This window comes from Eutrigla gurnardus (assembly GCF_963514095.1).
Source record: "Eutrigla gurnardus genome assembly, chromosome: 13".
NCBI lineage: Eukaryota > Metazoa > Chordata > Actinopteri > Perciformes > Triglidae > Eutrigla > Eutrigla gurnardus.
In genome coordinates, this window is record NC_139936.1 from 20,040,600 (window position 1) to 20,058,361 (window position 17,762).

Here is a 17,762-nt window from a genome sequence, read left to right on the forward strand (position 1 = left end):
TATCACACTATCCCACACTCATCCCCACCAAAAAGTGTCGTCCACCCGACGATCGACTGACTCATAACCATGGCCTAAACTGAGGATTGCTAATCACCCCAGGCTCTAAGGAAGCAGCAGTCCTTACCACCACCATGTTGTCGTTTGCCACTATGGACCGTGGCAGATTGTATGGGTTCGAATTCTTCCCAGCAGTGGCCCGGGTGGTGCGTCAAGGGCCCAACATGTCCCCCTGGGGAGATGGCATGTCCTGTCCAAACTTGGTGTGTGATGGACTCATTCTCCAAGGCCTCAAAGTTCACTCCTGGGGTGCTCTCTGCTCTGTTGGGGGTGAGCTGTTGAATGTCCTGCAGCGTTTCATCTGCCGGCTGAGGGGGTATTTCCTTACCTATCCATGCCAGGGCTCCCTCAACTCCACTACTGTCAAGATCACTGTCTTGATGTCTAGGTGGTGGGAATGGCTTGGGCACCACCGGTGCTGACGGTAAAGTTTCCAGCTGTGCTGACCTCATCTCAGTCCTGTGTACCCGTCGAACTGTACCAGTGCCATCAGCCAAGGTGATGGTATATGGCCCACCAGGTTCAGTTGGCGCCTCGACCACTTGGTAAAGTACTGGTGACCAGAAATCCTGGATCTTCCGACGACCTGGACAGCGATGGTCCTTCAAGTAGACCAACTGCCCCTCCCTAAAGCCAGAATCGCATACTTGATTGTTGTGGTGGTGTTGGCGATACTCTGCTGCCTCCTCTAGGTTTTTCCAGGCCACATTTCGTGCCACCTGAAGTCGTTCAAGGTGTTGCTGAACCCACTCATCCCAGGAACTGGTTGTTTCTTCAGGGGCTTCTGCTCCCAAGAGAAAATCCACCGGGAGCTGTGGTGGCACGCCAAACAGGAGGAGTAAGGAGAATGGCCAGTCGAGCGGTGAGTCGAAGTGTTATAGGCCCACACCACACTGCAAAAATGGAATTTCAAGAAAGTAAAAAAAGCCTTGTATCAAGAAAATAAGTCTTATTTTTTGTCCAAAAAGAATATTAATCTTGTCAAGCAAGTTTTGCATTAGAAAAAATATCTCATTTTAAGAAAGTATGCCTTACTTTTTCTTGATAAGATATTCCAGCTAATTTTGAGCTAGAATGAACCAGAAAAAGAGTATAAAAATGTTTTACGATCAAACCCAGCGGGGCACCAAGATTATTTGCCTTATTTTAAGAGTAAGACCATTTGCACAACATCTCAATTCAAGAATGCCATGAAACAAGGACAAAAGTTTTTATTATTAATATTTTCATTTTCATTACAGGACAATTGCTTGGTGAGATTGAAAACCATAGGCCTATGGGATATTATGCTGCAAACCAGCTGCAACATGATGTTTAGTTGCTATGCTGCTACAATAACTGATGTATTATTATTTTGATAGTGAGGTTCAAATCAAAACTGGCTTTTCAATCTGTTTGATTATGATGGATCTGGAATGTAGAAGTGCCCTTTTTTTTTTTGGATGTTGAATTGAGCAATGCAAAGTTAATAAAAAAAATTAACTGGGGCGGTTGGGTGGCGCAGTGGATAAGGCAGCCGCCCCATATACGGAGGCTCAGCCGGTGGCGCAGTGGATAAGGCGGCCGCCTCGACGCGGAGATCAGTGGTTCGACTCCCGGCCCGGCAATCTCCTTCGCCCATGTCTTCCCCCTTTATCTCCCCTTTCCACACTGTCTCTCTCATAATAAAAATAAAAAAGGCTTGCATGGCACTCCAGCCATAAAAAAAAAAAAAAAAATTAACTGAGAAAGTTTCAAGTCAAGTATCTTGATTTAAGACATCACTTTTATATTTGTTATGCTGTTTTAAGAAATTATGTCTTATTTTAACTACTTTTATGCTCATTATCAATCCCAGATTAAGGTGTAATTTCTTAAATTAGTAAAGAGACTTAAATTCTAATTTTGAGTAATTTAATCTTGAATTAGTGTTTTTTTCATTGCTTGTTTTAGAAGAATTTGGATTAGTTAAAGATTTTCTGTCTAGTTTAAAGTCTCATTTTAGTCTTTCGGAGCTAAGAAATTTGGGCTTATTTTAAGAATTGCTTGTCAAGCAAAAAAAGCTTACCCCATTGGCAGATTTTTTTGCTTGATACAAGATAATTTGATTGAATATGAGAATATTTTACTTCTTTCTAGAAGGGCTGTTTTTGCAGTGCAGCTGTGGAATGTGCTTTGGCCACGTCCGTTTCTTTTCAGGGGGTAGAGATTGTAGCCAATCATGAAGTGTCCTGTTAAACCTCTCACACTGGCCATTCCCTTGTGGATGATACGTTGTGGTCCTGGACTTCTCGATCCCATATAGTTGACAGAGCTGCCGGATAAGAGCGCTCTCAAAATTTCTCCCCTGGTCTGAATGTATCCGCTTGGGCACCCCGAACTGGTTGAACCAGCTGTCAACCAGAATCTTCGCCACTGTAACAGCGCTTTGATCCTTGGTTGGTATGGCCTGTGTACATTTAGAGAAGACATCCGTCATTACCAACACATTCTCCCTCCCATCTGTTGCAGGCTCAAGCAGGGTGAAATCAATGGCAAGTACTTCCATCGGCTGACTGGCAAGTAGGACACCCTGGAAGGTCCTCACTGTAGGCTGGACAGCCTTTGACAGTACACAGCGCTGGCAGTCCCGACAATACCTCTCTATTTCCGCTCCCATTCCTGGCCAATAGCATTTTTGCCTCGCCAGGTCTGTGGTCCTCCGCAACCCTTGATGTCCATGCTGGTCGTGAATACTGTGTAAAAGTTCCTGCTGAAGGCACTGGGGCAGGAGTAGTTGATTACCCAACACTCCATGCGGGGCAGTGATCTGTCTGTACAGCAGGCCGTCCTTCTCCAGGATACGATCCCACTGCCGAAGTAGACGCTGAACCTCCACTGGGAGTTGTAGCCGCTGTTCCTTAGTTGGAGGGCTGCCTGCTTGCCAGAAAGAAAGAAAAACCTTGAGAATTGGGTCAGCACTCTGCAGGGTTGCCAGTTCAGCCCTTGTTCGACTTGGAAATACCCCAATTTGCTGCTGTGTCACCATCTAAGGTCCCTCAGGGTCATGCTGGTTGGGCACCTCATGGTGTCCTGCCTGGCCACTATATTGGCGAGAGAGAGAGTTAGCATTTCCATTATTCCTCCCTGGTTTGTAATGCACAGTAAAATCAAAAGCCACAAGTTGGGCTACCCATCGTTGTTCTGTGGCACCTAGCTTGAGGGTCTGAAAGTGGCTTAGGGCATTATTGTCAGTATACACTGTGCACTTGCTGCTTAGCAAATATTCCCTGAATTTTTCCGATATTGCCCACTTCAGTGCCAGGAACTCCAACTTGGTGGAGCTATAATTGTCCATATTGCGCTCAGAGCCCTGCAATGAACAACAAGCATAGGCCACTGGTTTCAACTTGCCATTCTGGTCTTGTGAAAGGACAGCCCCTAACCCCTAATGACTAGCATCGATCTCCAAGACAAAAGGCTTGATGAAGTCTGCAAATGCTAAGATAGGGGCACTGGAGAGCATCTTCTTTAAATCACTGAGACTTTGCTCACACTCCTCAGTCCACAGATTAGGTAGGACTACAGCTGGCCTCGTTCTATTTTGTTTGGCTACCTTGATGACGTCAGCCACAAGTTGGTGCAGGGGGGCAGCTAACTGTGCAAAACCTTTTACAAAGCAGTTCGCCACTGGAGAGATCTTCTCTGGATCAGTGGCTACTCCTTCACTGGACACATGGTGCCTCAGGTACTGCACCTCTTTCCTGAAAAAATGGCACTTACTCAGTTTGGCCTTCAGGCCCTTCTGGTGAAGGCGGCTGAGAACCATCTCCAACCTTTGCAAGTGCTGTTCCATGGAAGAAGAGAAAACAATGACATCATCCAGGTAAAGGAGGACTGACTGAAGGCTCTGGTCGCCAAATATTATCTCCATAAGCCTCTAGAAGGTCCCAGGAGCATTGCATAGGCCGAAGGGCATCCGTTCAAATTCAAATAGGCTAAATGGTGTACAGAAAGCTGTCTTGGCTTTGTTTTTTTCGGCTACAGGGACTTGATTGTAACCACTTGCCAAATCAAGTGTAGAGAACCACTGCGCACCTGCAAGTGCATCCAAAGACTCCTCAATTCGAGGCAGTGGATATGTGTCCTTCCTGGTCTTAGAGTTGAGCTGCCGGTAATCAACGCACATCCTCAGCTCTCCCGTCTTCTTTTGCACTAAGACAATAGGTGATGCATAAGACTGCTGCTCTCTCTAATCACCCTACTCTCAAGAAGCTGCTTAATGTGATATTTTACAGCCTGCCACTGTGTAGGGGGTATTCTTCTATACCTTTGGCGGACGGGGGTCTCGTCTAGAAGTGGGATCTCATGTACAATCTCCTCGGTGCACCCCAAGTCTCCCTCATGTTTAGCAAAGATGTGATTATACCTCTGCAATAGTTCTTTTACCTGTTTTTCTTCTACAGGTGAAAGTCCTGGCCAGTGCAAAGCTGTGATGGCATCCGAGATATAACAGGAGGCTCTCCCCCTACCTGTGCACTGACCAGTGTCACTTGAGCAACCTCTTCACTCCCTTGTTCAAAACTTAACTCCCCCCCCTCCACCCCCTCAACCTGATGTAATGCTCCCAACACCTGTTTTGTATGAACTGTAGCCCCTGTGGCTCCCACATTAACCACCGGCACATGAGCTACACCATTGTCAACAGTCACAAGAGAGGGGGACAACAACAAGCCTGGGGCAAGATCTGACAGCATGGTGGCGGGCGGAGCGTATGGGACCCTTGGGCAGGTGACCTTGACAAACTTCACTGACCCAGCTGGTATGAACTCCCCAGTCTTTTCCGAGACCTGGACACGACCCTCAGGAACTAATGGGAAGGCTTCCAGCCTGTGGCAGTGGCGGAAAGTTGTCTTCACTGGCCAGTGGATCCCATTACAGGTTTGTCACAGCAGTCCAAGAGCCTTCTTCTGTTGTCCAGCCCCAGCCACTACTTCTACTTGAAACCAACTAAAACCAAAACACAGAGTGCCTCTTCAAAACAGATCCTGCCGACAACGCCAAGAAATGTAGTGCCTGGTACTAAGACTACCTTTAAAAATGTCTGACAACGCCACCTCCCGCTAAGGGGCAGGAGGACCCCTTCAACCTTTAATATCTACAGTGCAATTTATGACCCACTCTGACCTCCCGAGCAGAAACAATTTACCAGAGGCGTATCCTGTGCAAAAGTTAAGTTGGCTTTATTACAATGTGTAGATAAAACATAGGCATGAGGCAATCATCACAACAATCTCATTGGTTGGTTAAAGTCAATCAGTTCTCCTCACAATAAGGGCGGGTCAGCCATACACAGCAACCATAAGATGACTGTAGGAGACACCAACTCTACCACCACACACATGCACTACACACTTAAGTTCTATGCTTTATCACGATGAATTACATGCAGTGTCACGACCAAATATACACACCACTAGAGTGTCACCCATGCAGTCCCACCACAGAAAGAAGCTGTGTGTCAGTGCGGACCCGGCCTTTTCACAGAGTCAAGCTGTAGATACAAAAGAAAACAGGAACATTAGATGACATCGCCATCCAAATGACTACCACCCAGGACATCAAGTACAGTAGAAAATATACACTAATTGTCTCAAGCCTACAAATCAAATAAACCGCAAAAACTAAATTGACAGTAGAAAACAGTGGCTGGTCTGGTCCTTTAAAGAAAACACAAAAATGCATTAGTTTGCCAGCCCAAAGTTCAAGAAATTGCACATGAGTAAAACACTAAAAAAAGGTAATAAAATTATAAGCCTACTTTGCAAGGGTACACAAACTCCCGTAATTAATAGTGCGGGAGCAGAGAGCAATCCAGTGCATCAACTATTAAAAAGGAAACAAAGTTATAAATACCACAATCTAAAAATATGTTGAAAAATACAGATAAACACATGTATATTGTTTACCAGTATCTGTGCCACAGCATCCCTCAGTGGTCACGTCAGTCCTGAACTGAAACATAAATAAATAAAATCTACTTAAAATATCTTTCATGTAATGTTAGCATTTCGACACAGGTTAAAATAATTAACACAAAGAGCGCATTTAATTTGTGCAAAACGTTTCCTTTGAAATGACACAGACACATAAGTAATCTTTACATCTCATTGTACACAACAAAAACATGACTGAAAACCCCAAATGTAAAAAACATGGCCATTAAAGAATCCAAGAATCAGTTCCCCCAGTTTCCACCATCAGGCCAGTTTTACCAGTCTCTCACTGGCCTCCCACAGTTTTTTTGCCACACCAGCGTCTCTTGCGAAAGGACGCAGAGTAGCTGGTCGGCAGTCGACAAAGTAACCCCCGCTGTGTTTGGCAGCTTCATCTGATACAGCACAGTAGATGACCGTCTGAGCTCCAATCTCACATGGCACAAAAAACATCCACATGATCACCTGCATCAGCATCCGGAACAGGATGGAGTAGTGGCACGTCCACCCGCTTTGGACAAAACCTGCAGCAACACAAGGAATTACAGATGAGGAGAAGCATGTGAAAAGTGAGCACATGCAACCAAAGATGGGTAGTGGTGCAGGACAACTGCAGCATACAAAGCAACACCTCTTACCGGGGTGTACGGCATAGGATGTCACTCCTTTCCCTTCAGTGATACGGGCCACTTCCTGGCTGAAGTAGATGTAGTAGGTGAAAAAGGGCAGGATATTTGCTGACCAGGTATAAACATGCACGTTTTTACTCACAACATCAAGTGAGTCCACAGTGTAAATCCTGCAGTTCATCCAACGCAGACTTGTGTGCTGATGGCTGGTTTCACATCTAACGGACAGGAAACATAAACACAGGAAACAAACAGCAGCTCCGCCTCACTTTGCTCAGTAAACGTCACAACAAAGATTCATGTTAGAGATTAAGATTAAGGGACCACTGCTGGCAATCTTTAGAATTCAACATCCACAATTCAAAGACAAGTCAGGGCTTTACAGTCAACAGTTTTATTATATATTATTATTATTATTCCTTCTGACATGTGGGATATGTGTGACGCTGTTTAGTTAAAAGCCAGCTATACTTACTAAAAGATATTGGTGCCAACATGAACAATGATTAAACATTAAAATAATTTATAAGGGAAAAATATCAAAAAATTACTCAAATTCAAGGTTTTGTTGTTTCTATTTTTCTGCAATTTTCTGACACTTTGAAGAAAACCATCAACAGATTAAATGACAATAGGAACACACTTTAGTTGCAGCCCTAATCCACACAATCTTCAAGTGTATTTGATGGACTTGTTACATTTTGTTGCACTTTTGGGCTGCTCTCATGTGGATTTGACCTGGAAGAGAAATATTATCAAGCAATATATGCAGAAGTTTCTACAGTTAAAGAAACACAAATAAGGAGTTTGTTGGTATGCATGAAACTACAGTAATGTATAGAATATGTCTGACAATCAAGTCACACTTGGTCGAGAGAAAACATGGAGATTATTACATCAACATTCACCGTTTGGTCCATTCTGAACAGGAAATCATGTTTTATTTCAAATATAACAGATTTTAAATCTGATTAAATGACGACCACCACTATAAAACCCTAATGAATCCCTGAGAGCTCACCTTCCTCCCTGAACATCACAGAAACCTCACTTTGACAGATTTTGATATCAGCAGTTTTAGCATCACCAGCCGGTCCAATACTGAACCAGGGGAAGAGTTTCTCAGTGAAAGTGTCTCTGTGAGTGCAGATGTGAGTCATGTCTTCAGGGTTGTAGAAAGACACCTGTCCCCCATCATAGTCCAGCTGGACTCTGATCCTCCGGAGACTCTTCTCCACTCTGACAGTCTTATTAGCTACATCAATGTATTCTCCACTGTGATATCTTAAACGCCAGATTCCATACTTTGGTGTCAGAGGTATCTTTCCCTTCCTGTCATATGACTCTTTAGCCAAACCCACAGACCAGTGAGGATGGTCTCCCACCTCCACCTCCCAGCTGTGTTTCCCTGAGCTGAAGCCCTCAGAGCCCAGAACGGTGACATAATGAGTGTTTCTCTCTGGATTGTCAGGAAGCTGCAGCATTGTGTCTCCATGTCTCACCCTGGTCAGATCATCAGACAGATAGAGAATGGAGGCTGCAGTGTTTGGGTCCAGAATGACAGGACTGAAGTGGACCACGTCCTTCATCTTCTCCCAGACCCTGAAGGACAGGTTGCCCAGATGTTTGGCCACATCTATCAGTGCTCCTGAGACCAGCTGTGGATCAGACCGTGAGTTCTGGACTCTGGTTCTGGTCTGAGTGGATTTATAACTGCTGAGGAACGGCACGTTGTGTTTCTGCAGGTCTTCTTCAACAGCAGAGATGCTGTCTGACAGAGAGGAGATCTGCTCCTGAATCACCTTCATCTCTCTGCTGATCCTCTTCCCCTTCTGCTCCTCTTCCTCCCTCAGAGCTGCCAGTCTGGACTCCTCTTCCTCTCTCAGGAACTGGTAGAGCTTGTTGAACTCTGCTCTGATCTGTCTCTCTGTGGACAACAGCTGCTTCTTGGAGTGTTCAATCATTTCACTGTATGTTTCCTCCACTTGTTTGTGTTTGTCCCTCTTGTCCTGCAGAGACTCCAAGTCAGATTTCAGCCGCTCCTTCAGGTCACTGACTGCTTGTTCTATAGGAACCACCTTGTGACCCTGGTGGAGAGAAAACTCACAGACAGGACACACAGCTCGATCTTCGTCCTCACAGAACCAATACGGGACTTCTGGATGTTTATCACACACAACTTCCTCTTTCTCCTTTTCTTTTACCGTCTCAGGTGAAACATTATTCTGTCTCCCAGCAAAGGAGTCAGCCAGTCCCTTCAGGGTCAAGTTCACTGCCGGTTCACCGGTTGAGGACATTACTTTACAAACGGGACAGTTTTTGTTGTTCGCTTGTTCCCAGAATCCTTGCAGGCAGCTTGAACAGAAGCTGTGGTTGCAGCTCAGAGACACAGGATCTGTGAAAGTCTCTGAACACACGTGGCAGTTCAGGAAACTTTCAAAAAGATCTCTCTCAGCCATTTCCTCTGGTGGGAATTATCCTTTAACAACAAGACTCACCAAATCTGTGTCCCTTTACGGATTACAATCCTTCTGTTGGGATCCTTCAACCTGGAATGGCGTCTCACTTCAGTAACGTCGAGTCACTTTTAAATTTCACTTTCCATCTTTTAAAGTTAATAAACTGACATTTGATTGTGTCACCAGCAGATGGTGCTATTTGATTTACTGTCAGATTTCACAGCAACTTTGCACATGAAGTGGCGTAACATTATTTTATTGATGTTTTATTAAAACCATCAACAGATTAAATGACAATAGGAACAGACTTTAGTTGCAGCCCTAATCCACACAATCTTCAAGTGTATTTGATGGACTTGTTACATTTTGTTGCACTTTTGGGCTGCTCTCATGTGGATTTTACCTGGAAGAGAAATATTATCAAGCAATATATGCAGACGTTTCTACAGTTAAAGAAACACAAATAGGGAGTTTGTTGGTATGCATGAAACTACAGTAATGTATAGAATATGTCTGACAATCAACAGTCACACTTGGTCGAGAGAAAACATGGAGATTATTACATCAACATTCACCGTTTGGTCCATTCTGAACAGTAAATCATGTTTTATTTCAAATAAAACATTTTTAAATCTGATTAAATGACGACCACCACTATAAAACCCTAATGAATCCCTGAGAGCTCACCTTCCTCCCTGAACATCACAGAAACCTCACTTTGACACATTTTGATATCAGCAGTTTTAGCATCACCAGCCGGTCCAATACTGAACAAGGGGAAGAGTTTCTCAGTGAAAGTGTCTCTGTGAGTGCAGATGTGAGTCATGTCTTCAGGGTTGTAGAAAGACACCTGTCCCCCATCATAGTCCAGCTGGACTCTGATCCTCCGTAGACTCTTCTCCACTCTGACAGTCTTATTAGCTACATCAATGTATTCTCCACTGTGATATCTTAAACGCCAGATTACATACTTTGGTGTCAGAGGTATCTCTCCCTTCCTGTCATATGACTCTTTAGCCAAACCTAGAGACCAGTGAGGATGGTCTCCCACCTCCACCTCCCAGCTGTGTTTCACTGAGCTGAAGCCCTCAGAGCCCAGAACGATGGCATACTTAGCGTTTCTCTCTGGATTGTCAGGAAGCTGGAGGATTGTGTCTCCATGTCTCACCCTGGTCAGATCATCAGACAGACAGAGACCAGGGGATGCAGTGTTTGGGTCCAGAATGACAGGACTGAAGTGGACCACATCCTTCATCTTCTCCCAGACCCTGAAGGACATGTTGCCCAGATGTTTGGCCACATCTATCAGTGCTCCTGAGACCAGCTGTGGATCAGACCGTGAGTTCTGGACTCTGGTTCTGGTCTGAGTGGATTTATAACTGCTGAGGAACAGCACGTTGTGTTTCTGCAGGTCTTCTTCAACAGCAGAGATGCTGTCTGACAGAGAGGAGATCTGCTCCTGAATCACCTTCATCTCTCTGCTGATCCTCTTCCTCTTCTGCTCCTCTTCCTCCCTCAGAGCTGCCAGTCTGGACTCCTCTTCCTCTCTCAGGAACTGGTGGAGCTTGTTGAACTCTGCTCTGATCTGTCTCTCTGTGGACAACAGCTGCTTCTTGGAGTGTTCAATCATTTCACTGTATGTTTCCTCCACTTGTTTGTGTTTGTCCCTCTTGTCCTGCAGAGACTCCAAGTCAGATTTCAGCCGCTCCTTCAGGTCACTGACTGCTTGTTCTATAGGAACCAGCTTGTGACCCTGGTGGAGAGAAAACTCACAGACAGGACACACAGCTCGATCTTCGTCCTCACAGAACCAATACGGGACTTCTGGATGTTTATCACACACAACTTCCTCTTTCTCCTTTTCTTTTACCATCTCAGGTGAAACATTATTCTGTCTCCCAGCAAAGGAGTCAGCCAGTCCCTTCAGGGTCAAGTTCACTGCCGGTTCACCGGTTGAGGATATTACTTTACAAACGGGACAGTTTTTGTTGTTCGCTTGTTCCCAGAATCCTTGCAGGCAGCTTGAACAGAAGCTGTGGTTGCAGCTCAGAGACACAGGATCTGTGAAAGTCTCTGAACACACGTGGCAGTTCAGGTAACTTTCAAGAACATCTCTCTCAGCCATTTCCTCTGGTGGGAATTATCCTTTAACAACAAGACTCACCAAATCTGTGTCCCTTTACGGATTACAATCCTTCTGTTGGGATCCTTCAACCTGGAATGGCGTCTCACTTCAGTAACGTCGAGTTACTTTTAAGTTTCACTTTCCATCTTTTTAAGTTAATAAACTGACATTTGATTGTGTCACCAGCAGATGGTGCTATTTGATTTACTGTCAGATTTCACAGCAACTTTGCACATGAAGTGGTAACATTATTTTATTGATGTTTTATTGATTAAAACCATCAACAGATTAAATGACAATAGGAACACACTTTAGTTGCAGCCCTAATCCACACAATCTTCAAGTGTATTTGATGGACTTGTTACATTTTGTTGCACTTTTGGGCTGCTCTCATGTGGATTTTACCTGGAAGAGAAAGCAATATATGCAGAAGTTTCTACAGTTAAAGAAACACAAATAAAGACATTGTTCGCATGCGTGAAACTAAATAAAAAGAAAACACCTTTTTAATCTGATTAAATGACGACCACCACTATAAAACCCTAATGAATCCCTGAGAGCTCACCTTCCTCCCTGAACATCACAGAAACCTCACTTTGACAGATTTTCATATCAGCAGTTTTAGCAGGGGTGGCGAATGAAGGCATTCTTATGTGATCAACTGGACATGACCCCCACCTCTCTCCAAAACCGGAAGAGATAGCATGTACAGTACAACGTGTTCTTCTGTTCTTCGTACTGTGTTTACTAGCCTTGGAAATCAATATAATGTGGAGTCGGGTAAATGATGAGACAAGAGACGGAGATGGGTCGAGTCAGCTTTACTCTCCACATCAAAACAAACGAGTCTTACTCGCACATGAGTTCAAATAACTGACGTAAACACGAACTGTCGTAAACCGGAACTGTTTACCTTAAAGGTACAGTCCCTTGGTGAATGTCTCACACAGCAATTGTGGGTCACCACACAGGCCCCCCCAGAATTCACCCAAACCAACAGGTCCAGAGCGAACAGGCAACACACAGAGAACATCGGACACCCACTAGCGCCAAACAGAATACACTAGTACGAAACAGTCCCTAGAAAAATCAACGCCTAGGCGGGCGGACCAGGCGGCCAGAACGGCTGCGCCTAACAGGAGAAGGGCAAGAGGCAGGAGCAGGGGTCGAGGCCGCCGCAGGACCAGGGGTCGAGGCTGCCGCAGGCGGGCGCCCCCGTCGCGGGGGCTGAGCCAGCTGGAGCGGTTCGCCAACATCCACATGAGCAGGCTTGAGCCGGTCTATAGCCACCCGCTCAGGCCTGCCCCCCATATCCACCACAAAGTTCTTAGGCCCACCCTCCAAGACGCGGAAGGGCCCATCGTAGGGGGGCCGCAGCGGGGTACGGTGGCCATCGTGGCGGATGAAGACGTACTTGGCCGACGGTAAATCCCTGGGAACGTAGGACCGGGGGAGGCCATGGCGAGACGTCGGAACGGGAATGAAAGCGTCCGCAATGTCCCGGGACGCAGCACGATGGGAGGCAGCCGACCACGGGGCCGTGGCGTCCGGAAGAAACTCCCCAGGGACGCGCAGGGGCTGGCCGTACACCAGCTCTGCCGACGAGGCCTGAAGATCCTCCTTGGGGGCGGAGCGAAGGCCCAGCATAACCCACGGGAGGCGGTCAGCCCAGTCGCCGCCCGTAAGGCTGGCCCTGAGCGCGGCCTTCATGTCCCGATGAAACCGCTCGCAAAGCCCGTTGCTCTGTGGGTTATAGGCCGTGGTGCGGTGGACCACTCCCAGGACACCGGCGACCGCAGTCCAAAGCTCCGACGTGAACTGCGGCCCCCGGTCTGAGGAAATGTCTGACGGTGTGCCGAAACGGGCCACCCAAGCCATAACGAACGCCCGGGCCACCTCAGCTGCTGTAGTGGAGGACAGGGGAACCACCTCTGGCCACCTGGTGGTCCGGTCCACCATGGTGAGGAGGTAGGTGTAACCACGGGAGGGTGAAAGCGGGCCCACCAGGTCCACGTTCACGTGGTCGAAACGCCTCTCCGGCACTTTGAAGAGTGCCAAGGGGGCTTTGGTATGCCGAGTCACCTTCGCACGCTGGCACGCCACACAGACAGCAGCCCAGGCCCTGACGTCCTTCCGCAGGCCCGGCCAGACGAACTTGGCCCCCACGAGCTTGGCAGAGGCCTTCACCCCTGGATGGGAAAGGCTGTGGATCGTGTCGAAAATCTTACGCCTCCAGCCAGCAGGCACCATGGGGCGCGGTTGGCCAGTAGAGACGTCGCAGAGGAGCGCAGTGTTGGCCGTGCCAAACACCACATCCTCCATGAGGAGTGCCGTGGGGGCTGTCCCGTAGGCCTGCACCTCAGAGTCAATAGCCTGATCCCCAGCCATAACTGCGTAGTCGAGGCCCAAGTGGACGGAACCAATAACCACCCGAGAGAGGCAGTCGGCCACAAAATTGTCTTTGCCGGCCACATGCTGAACGTCAGTGGTGTACTCCGAGATGGCGGAGAGCTGACGCTGCTGTCGACCAGACCATGGCTCCGAAGACTTGGCCATGGCGAACGTCAGCGGCTTGTGGTCCACAAAAGCCGTGAACCGACGGCCCTCCAGCAGGAAGCGGAAATGACGGGTGGCGAGGAAAAGAGCCAGGAGTTCCCTGTCAAAAGCGCTGTATTTCCTCTCGTTGTCGCGGAGCTTCCTGCTGAAAAAGGCCAGCGGTTGCCAGGCTCCTCCCACCCACTGCTCACACACAGCCCCCACGGCGTAATCAGAGGCGTCCGTAGTAAGAGCAACAGGGGCGGTCGGAGACGGGTGCGCCAGCAGAGCAGCGTTGGCCAACGCGGTTTTGGCAGCATCGAAGGCAGCCGTCATTTCCGTGGACCAATCCAACACGTCTGCAGGCTTCCTGCCCCGTAAGGCGTTGTACAAGGGTCGCATGAGCTGGGCCGCATGGGGAAGGAAACGGTTATAGAAGTTCACCATGCCCAGGAACTCCTGCAGGGACTTCACCGTGCGCGAACGTGGGAAACTGGCGATGGCGTCCACCTTGGCCGGGAGGGGAACCGCCCCCTGCGGAGTGACGTGGTGGCCGAGGAAGGTGATGGATGACCGGCCAAACTCGCACTTGGCCGGGTTGACAATGAGACCATGCTCACTGAGCCGACCGAACAGCTGCCGTAGATGCGTCAGGTGGTCGTCCGCGGACGCACTGGCAACGAGGATGTCATCCAGATAGACGAACAGGAACGGCATGTCCCGCAGCACAGAATCCATGAGGCGCTGGAACGTCTGCGCTGCACCCTTGAGGCCGAAAGGCATCCTCAGGAATTCAAAAAGTCCAAAGGGCGTGATGACCGCCGTCTTGGGGACATCCTGCGGGCGGACGGGCACCTGATGGTAACCGCGTACCAGGTCCACCTTTGAAAAGACGGCGGCGCCAGCCAGGTGGGCGGTGAAATCCTGAATATGCGATACCGGGTACCGGTTGGGAGTGGTGGCGTTATTCAAGCGACGGAAATCACCACACGGACGCCAACCGCCATCAGCCTTGGTCACCATGTGCAGGGGGGAGGCCCACGGACTTTTGGAACGGCGTACGATGCCGAGGCGCTCCATGGTGGCGAACTCCTCCCTGGCGATCGCGAGCTTGGCAGAGTCCAGGCGGCGGGCCCGTGCATAGACCGGGGGGCCAACCGTGGTGATGTAGTGCTCCACACCATGCTTAGCCACAGCCGATGAAAACGTTGGCGTGGTGATGTCAGGAAACTCAGCCAGCAGGCGTTGATACAGGTCCCCGGTGGCAAACGTGTTCGCAAGACAAAGCCCCCCCACCCCCCCCAGCGTGCAGGGGAACGAAGCAAAGGAGAGGGCGTCGATCAGGCGGCAGTTGGTAACATCCACCAGCAGCCTGTATGCGCAGAGGAAATCCGCCCCCAGGAGTGGCGTAGACACGGCAGCCATGACGAAATCCCAACCAAAACGCCGGCCGCCGAAACACACATCCACATACCTCGTGCCGTAGGTACGAATGGGTGTGCCGTTGGCGGCGTCCATCGGGGGGCCATGGCCGCCAGCCATAGTGTCCACAGGCGTCGCCGGCAGGATGCTGCGCTGAGCCCCAGAATCGACCAGCAGCCGCCGGCCGGACAAGGTGTCAGTGACGAACAACAGCCTGCAGTCCCGACCAGCGCTCACAGCTGTTAATGAGCGCTGGCCCGGGCTTTTCCCGGGGCCCCAAAACTGCAAGGCTGGCGACACTGCTTGGCTTTGGCCCCGAACCTGGCGTGGTAGTAACAACACCCGTCGTCATGCTGTCGGCGGGCGGTCACAGCGGCTGCGGTGTCCGGGTCGTACCCCTGCGGCGGAAACGGGGCCGATGTGTGCTGGGGAGGCAACAGCGCATGAACAAACTGCTGCCTGTTGGCGAGGAAAATCCTGTCGGCCTCTACAGCCACCGCCCGGTAGTCCTTGGAGGCAAAGAGGGGTGAGCTGGCCAGAGCAGTGCGCACGGGCGCTGGAAGCTGCCGCAGGAAGATGTGGGCGAAAAGGAAGGAGGGATCCGCCGAGCCCAGCACAGCCAGCATCCTCTCCATCAACTCAGACGGCTTGCCGTCGCCCAGGCCGTTCAGGGAAAGGAGGCGGTCCGCCTTCTCCAGCTCCGACAGTTCAAAAAGGTTCACGAGGAACCCCTTGAGCGCGTCGTACACTGCAAAAATGGAATTTCAAGAAAGTAAAAAAAGCCTTGTATCAAGAAAATAAGTCTTATTTTTTGTCCAAAAAGAATATTAATCTTGTCAAGCAAGTTTTGCATTAGAACAAATATCTCATTTTAAGAAAGTATGCCTTACTTTTTCTTGATAAGATATTCCAGCTAATTTTGAGCTAGAATGAACCAGAAAAAGAGTATAAAAATGTTTTACGATCAAACCCAGCGGGGCACCAAGATTATTTGCCTTATTTTAAGAGTAAGACCATTTGCACAACATCTCAATTCAAGAATGCCATGAAACAAGGACAAAAGTTTTTATTATTAATATTTTCATTTTCATTACAGGACAGTTGCTTGGTGAGATTGAAAACCATATGGGATATTATGCTGCAAACCAGCTGCAACATGATGTTTAGTTGCTATGCTGCTACAATAACGGATGTATTATTATTTTGATAGTGAGGTTCAAATCAAAACTGGCTTTTCAATCTGTTTGATTATGATGGATCTGGAATGCAGAAGTGCCCTTTTTTTTTTGGATGTTGAATTGAGCAATTGTATTGCAAAGTTCATAAAAAAAATTAACTGGGGCGGTCGGTGGCGCAGTGTATGAGGCAGCCGCCCCATGTACGGAGGCTCAGCCGGTGGCGCAGTGGATAAGGCAGCCGCCCCATGTACGGAGGTATCAGCCTCGACGCGGAGATCAGTGGTTCGACTCCCGGCCTGGCAATCTCCTTCGCGCATGTCTTCCCCCTCTATCTCCCCTTTCCACACTGTCTCTCTCATAATGAAAATAAAAAAGGCTTGCATGGCACTCCAGCCATAAAAAAAAAAAAAAAAAAAAAAAAACTGAGAAAGTTGTGGTATCTTGATTTAAGACATCACTTTTATATTTGTTATGCTGTTTTAAGAAATTATGTCTTATTTTAACTACTTTTATGCTCATTATCAATCCCAGATTAAGGTGTAATTTCTTAAATTAGTAAAGAGACTTAAATTCTAATTTTGAGTAATTTAATCTTGAATTAGTGTTTTTTTCATTGCTTGTTTTAGAAGAATTTGGATTAGTTTAAGATTTTCTGTCTAGTTTAAAGTCTCATTTTAGTCTTTCGGGGCTAAGAAATTTGGGCTTATTTTAAGAATTGCTTGTCAAGCAAAAAAAGCTTACCCCATTGGCAGATTTTTTTGCTTGATACAAGATAATTTGATTGAATATGAGAATATTTTACTTCTTTCTAGAAGGGCTGTTTTTGCAGTGTACTTGCCGACAGCTGGAGGAGCCTCCAACCGCGCCATACACCTGGCCGTCGTCGAGGCATCTAAGGCTGCTACAACGTGGAAATATTTAGTCACGTCCTGTGTTATTCCCCTCAGCTGGAACTGGGCTTCGATATGTTGGAACCACGACCGTGGGTTGTTCTGCCAGAAGTCCGGCAACTTGACGGTGGCAGCATAGATAGCGCCGACGTTAGCCGCGTCGATAGCCGCACCGCCAGCGGCGGCCGGCGCCGCGGCGGGCGCGTTGTTATCACCGTCGATGTGCAACATTTTACAGTCGTATCCAACTCACGTCGGGGTCACCAATTGTGGAGTCGGGTAAATGATGAGACAAGAGACGGAGATGGGTCGAGTCAGCTTTACTCTCCACATCAAAACAAACGAGTCTTACTCGCACATGAGTTCAAATCGTAACTGACGTAAACACGAACTGTCGTAAACCGGAACTGTTTACCTTAAAGGTACAGTCCCTTGGTGAATGTCTCACACAGCAATTGTGGGTCACCACAATAATATGATTCACATATTTAAAATGAAGTACACACTATT

The 17,762-nt window shown here is 48.0% G+C and overlaps 4 protein-coding genes across 4 annotated transcripts; all 4 read right to left on the reverse strand.

The window, feature by feature from the left end:
* Positions 1-6,065: 6,065 nt before the first annotated feature.
* On the reverse strand, positions 6,066-6,805 carry LOC311022970 (retinol dehydrogenase 14-like). Its single transcript, XM_084024602.1, has 3 exons — positions 6,786-6,805; positions 6,653-6,711; positions 6,066-6,538 (listed from the first exon to the last, which is right to left on the reverse strand). The coding sequence occupies exons 1-3, from the start codon at positions 6,788-6,790 to the stop codon at positions 6,279-6,281; spliced, it is 324 nt and encodes a 107-aa protein (XP_083880728.1). The 5' UTR covers positions 6,791-6,805; the 3' UTR covers positions 6,066-6,278.
* A 763-nt stretch (positions 6,806-7,568) lies between these two features.
* LOC311023151 (zinc-binding protein A33-like) lies at positions 7,569-9,233 on the reverse strand. The gene has a single exon (XM_084024832.1). The coding sequence runs from the start codon at positions 9,100-9,102 to the stop codon at positions 7,642-7,644; it is 1,461 nt and encodes a 486-aa protein (XP_083880958.1). The 5' UTR covers positions 9,103-9,233; the 3' UTR covers positions 7,569-7,641.
* A 277-nt stretch (positions 9,234-9,510) lies between these two features.
* Positions 9,511-11,322, reverse strand: LOC311023153 (zinc-binding protein A33-like). Its single transcript, XM_084024834.1, has one exon. The coding sequence runs from the start codon at positions 11,225-11,227 to the stop codon at positions 9,767-9,769; it is 1,461 nt and encodes a 486-aa protein (XP_083880960.1). The 5' UTR covers positions 11,228-11,322; the 3' UTR covers positions 9,511-9,766.
* Positions 11,323-12,124: 802 nt separating this feature from the next.
* Positions 12,125-17,597, reverse strand: LOC311023155 (uncharacterized protein). The gene is made up of 2 exons (XM_084024836.1): positions 17,502-17,597; positions 12,125-13,002 (listed from the first exon to the last, which is right to left on the reverse strand). Coding segments are annotated over exons 1-2 (687 nt in total). The 5' UTR covers positions 17,503-17,597; the 3' UTR covers positions 12,125-12,316.
* Positions 17,598-17,762: the final 165 nt, after the last annotated feature.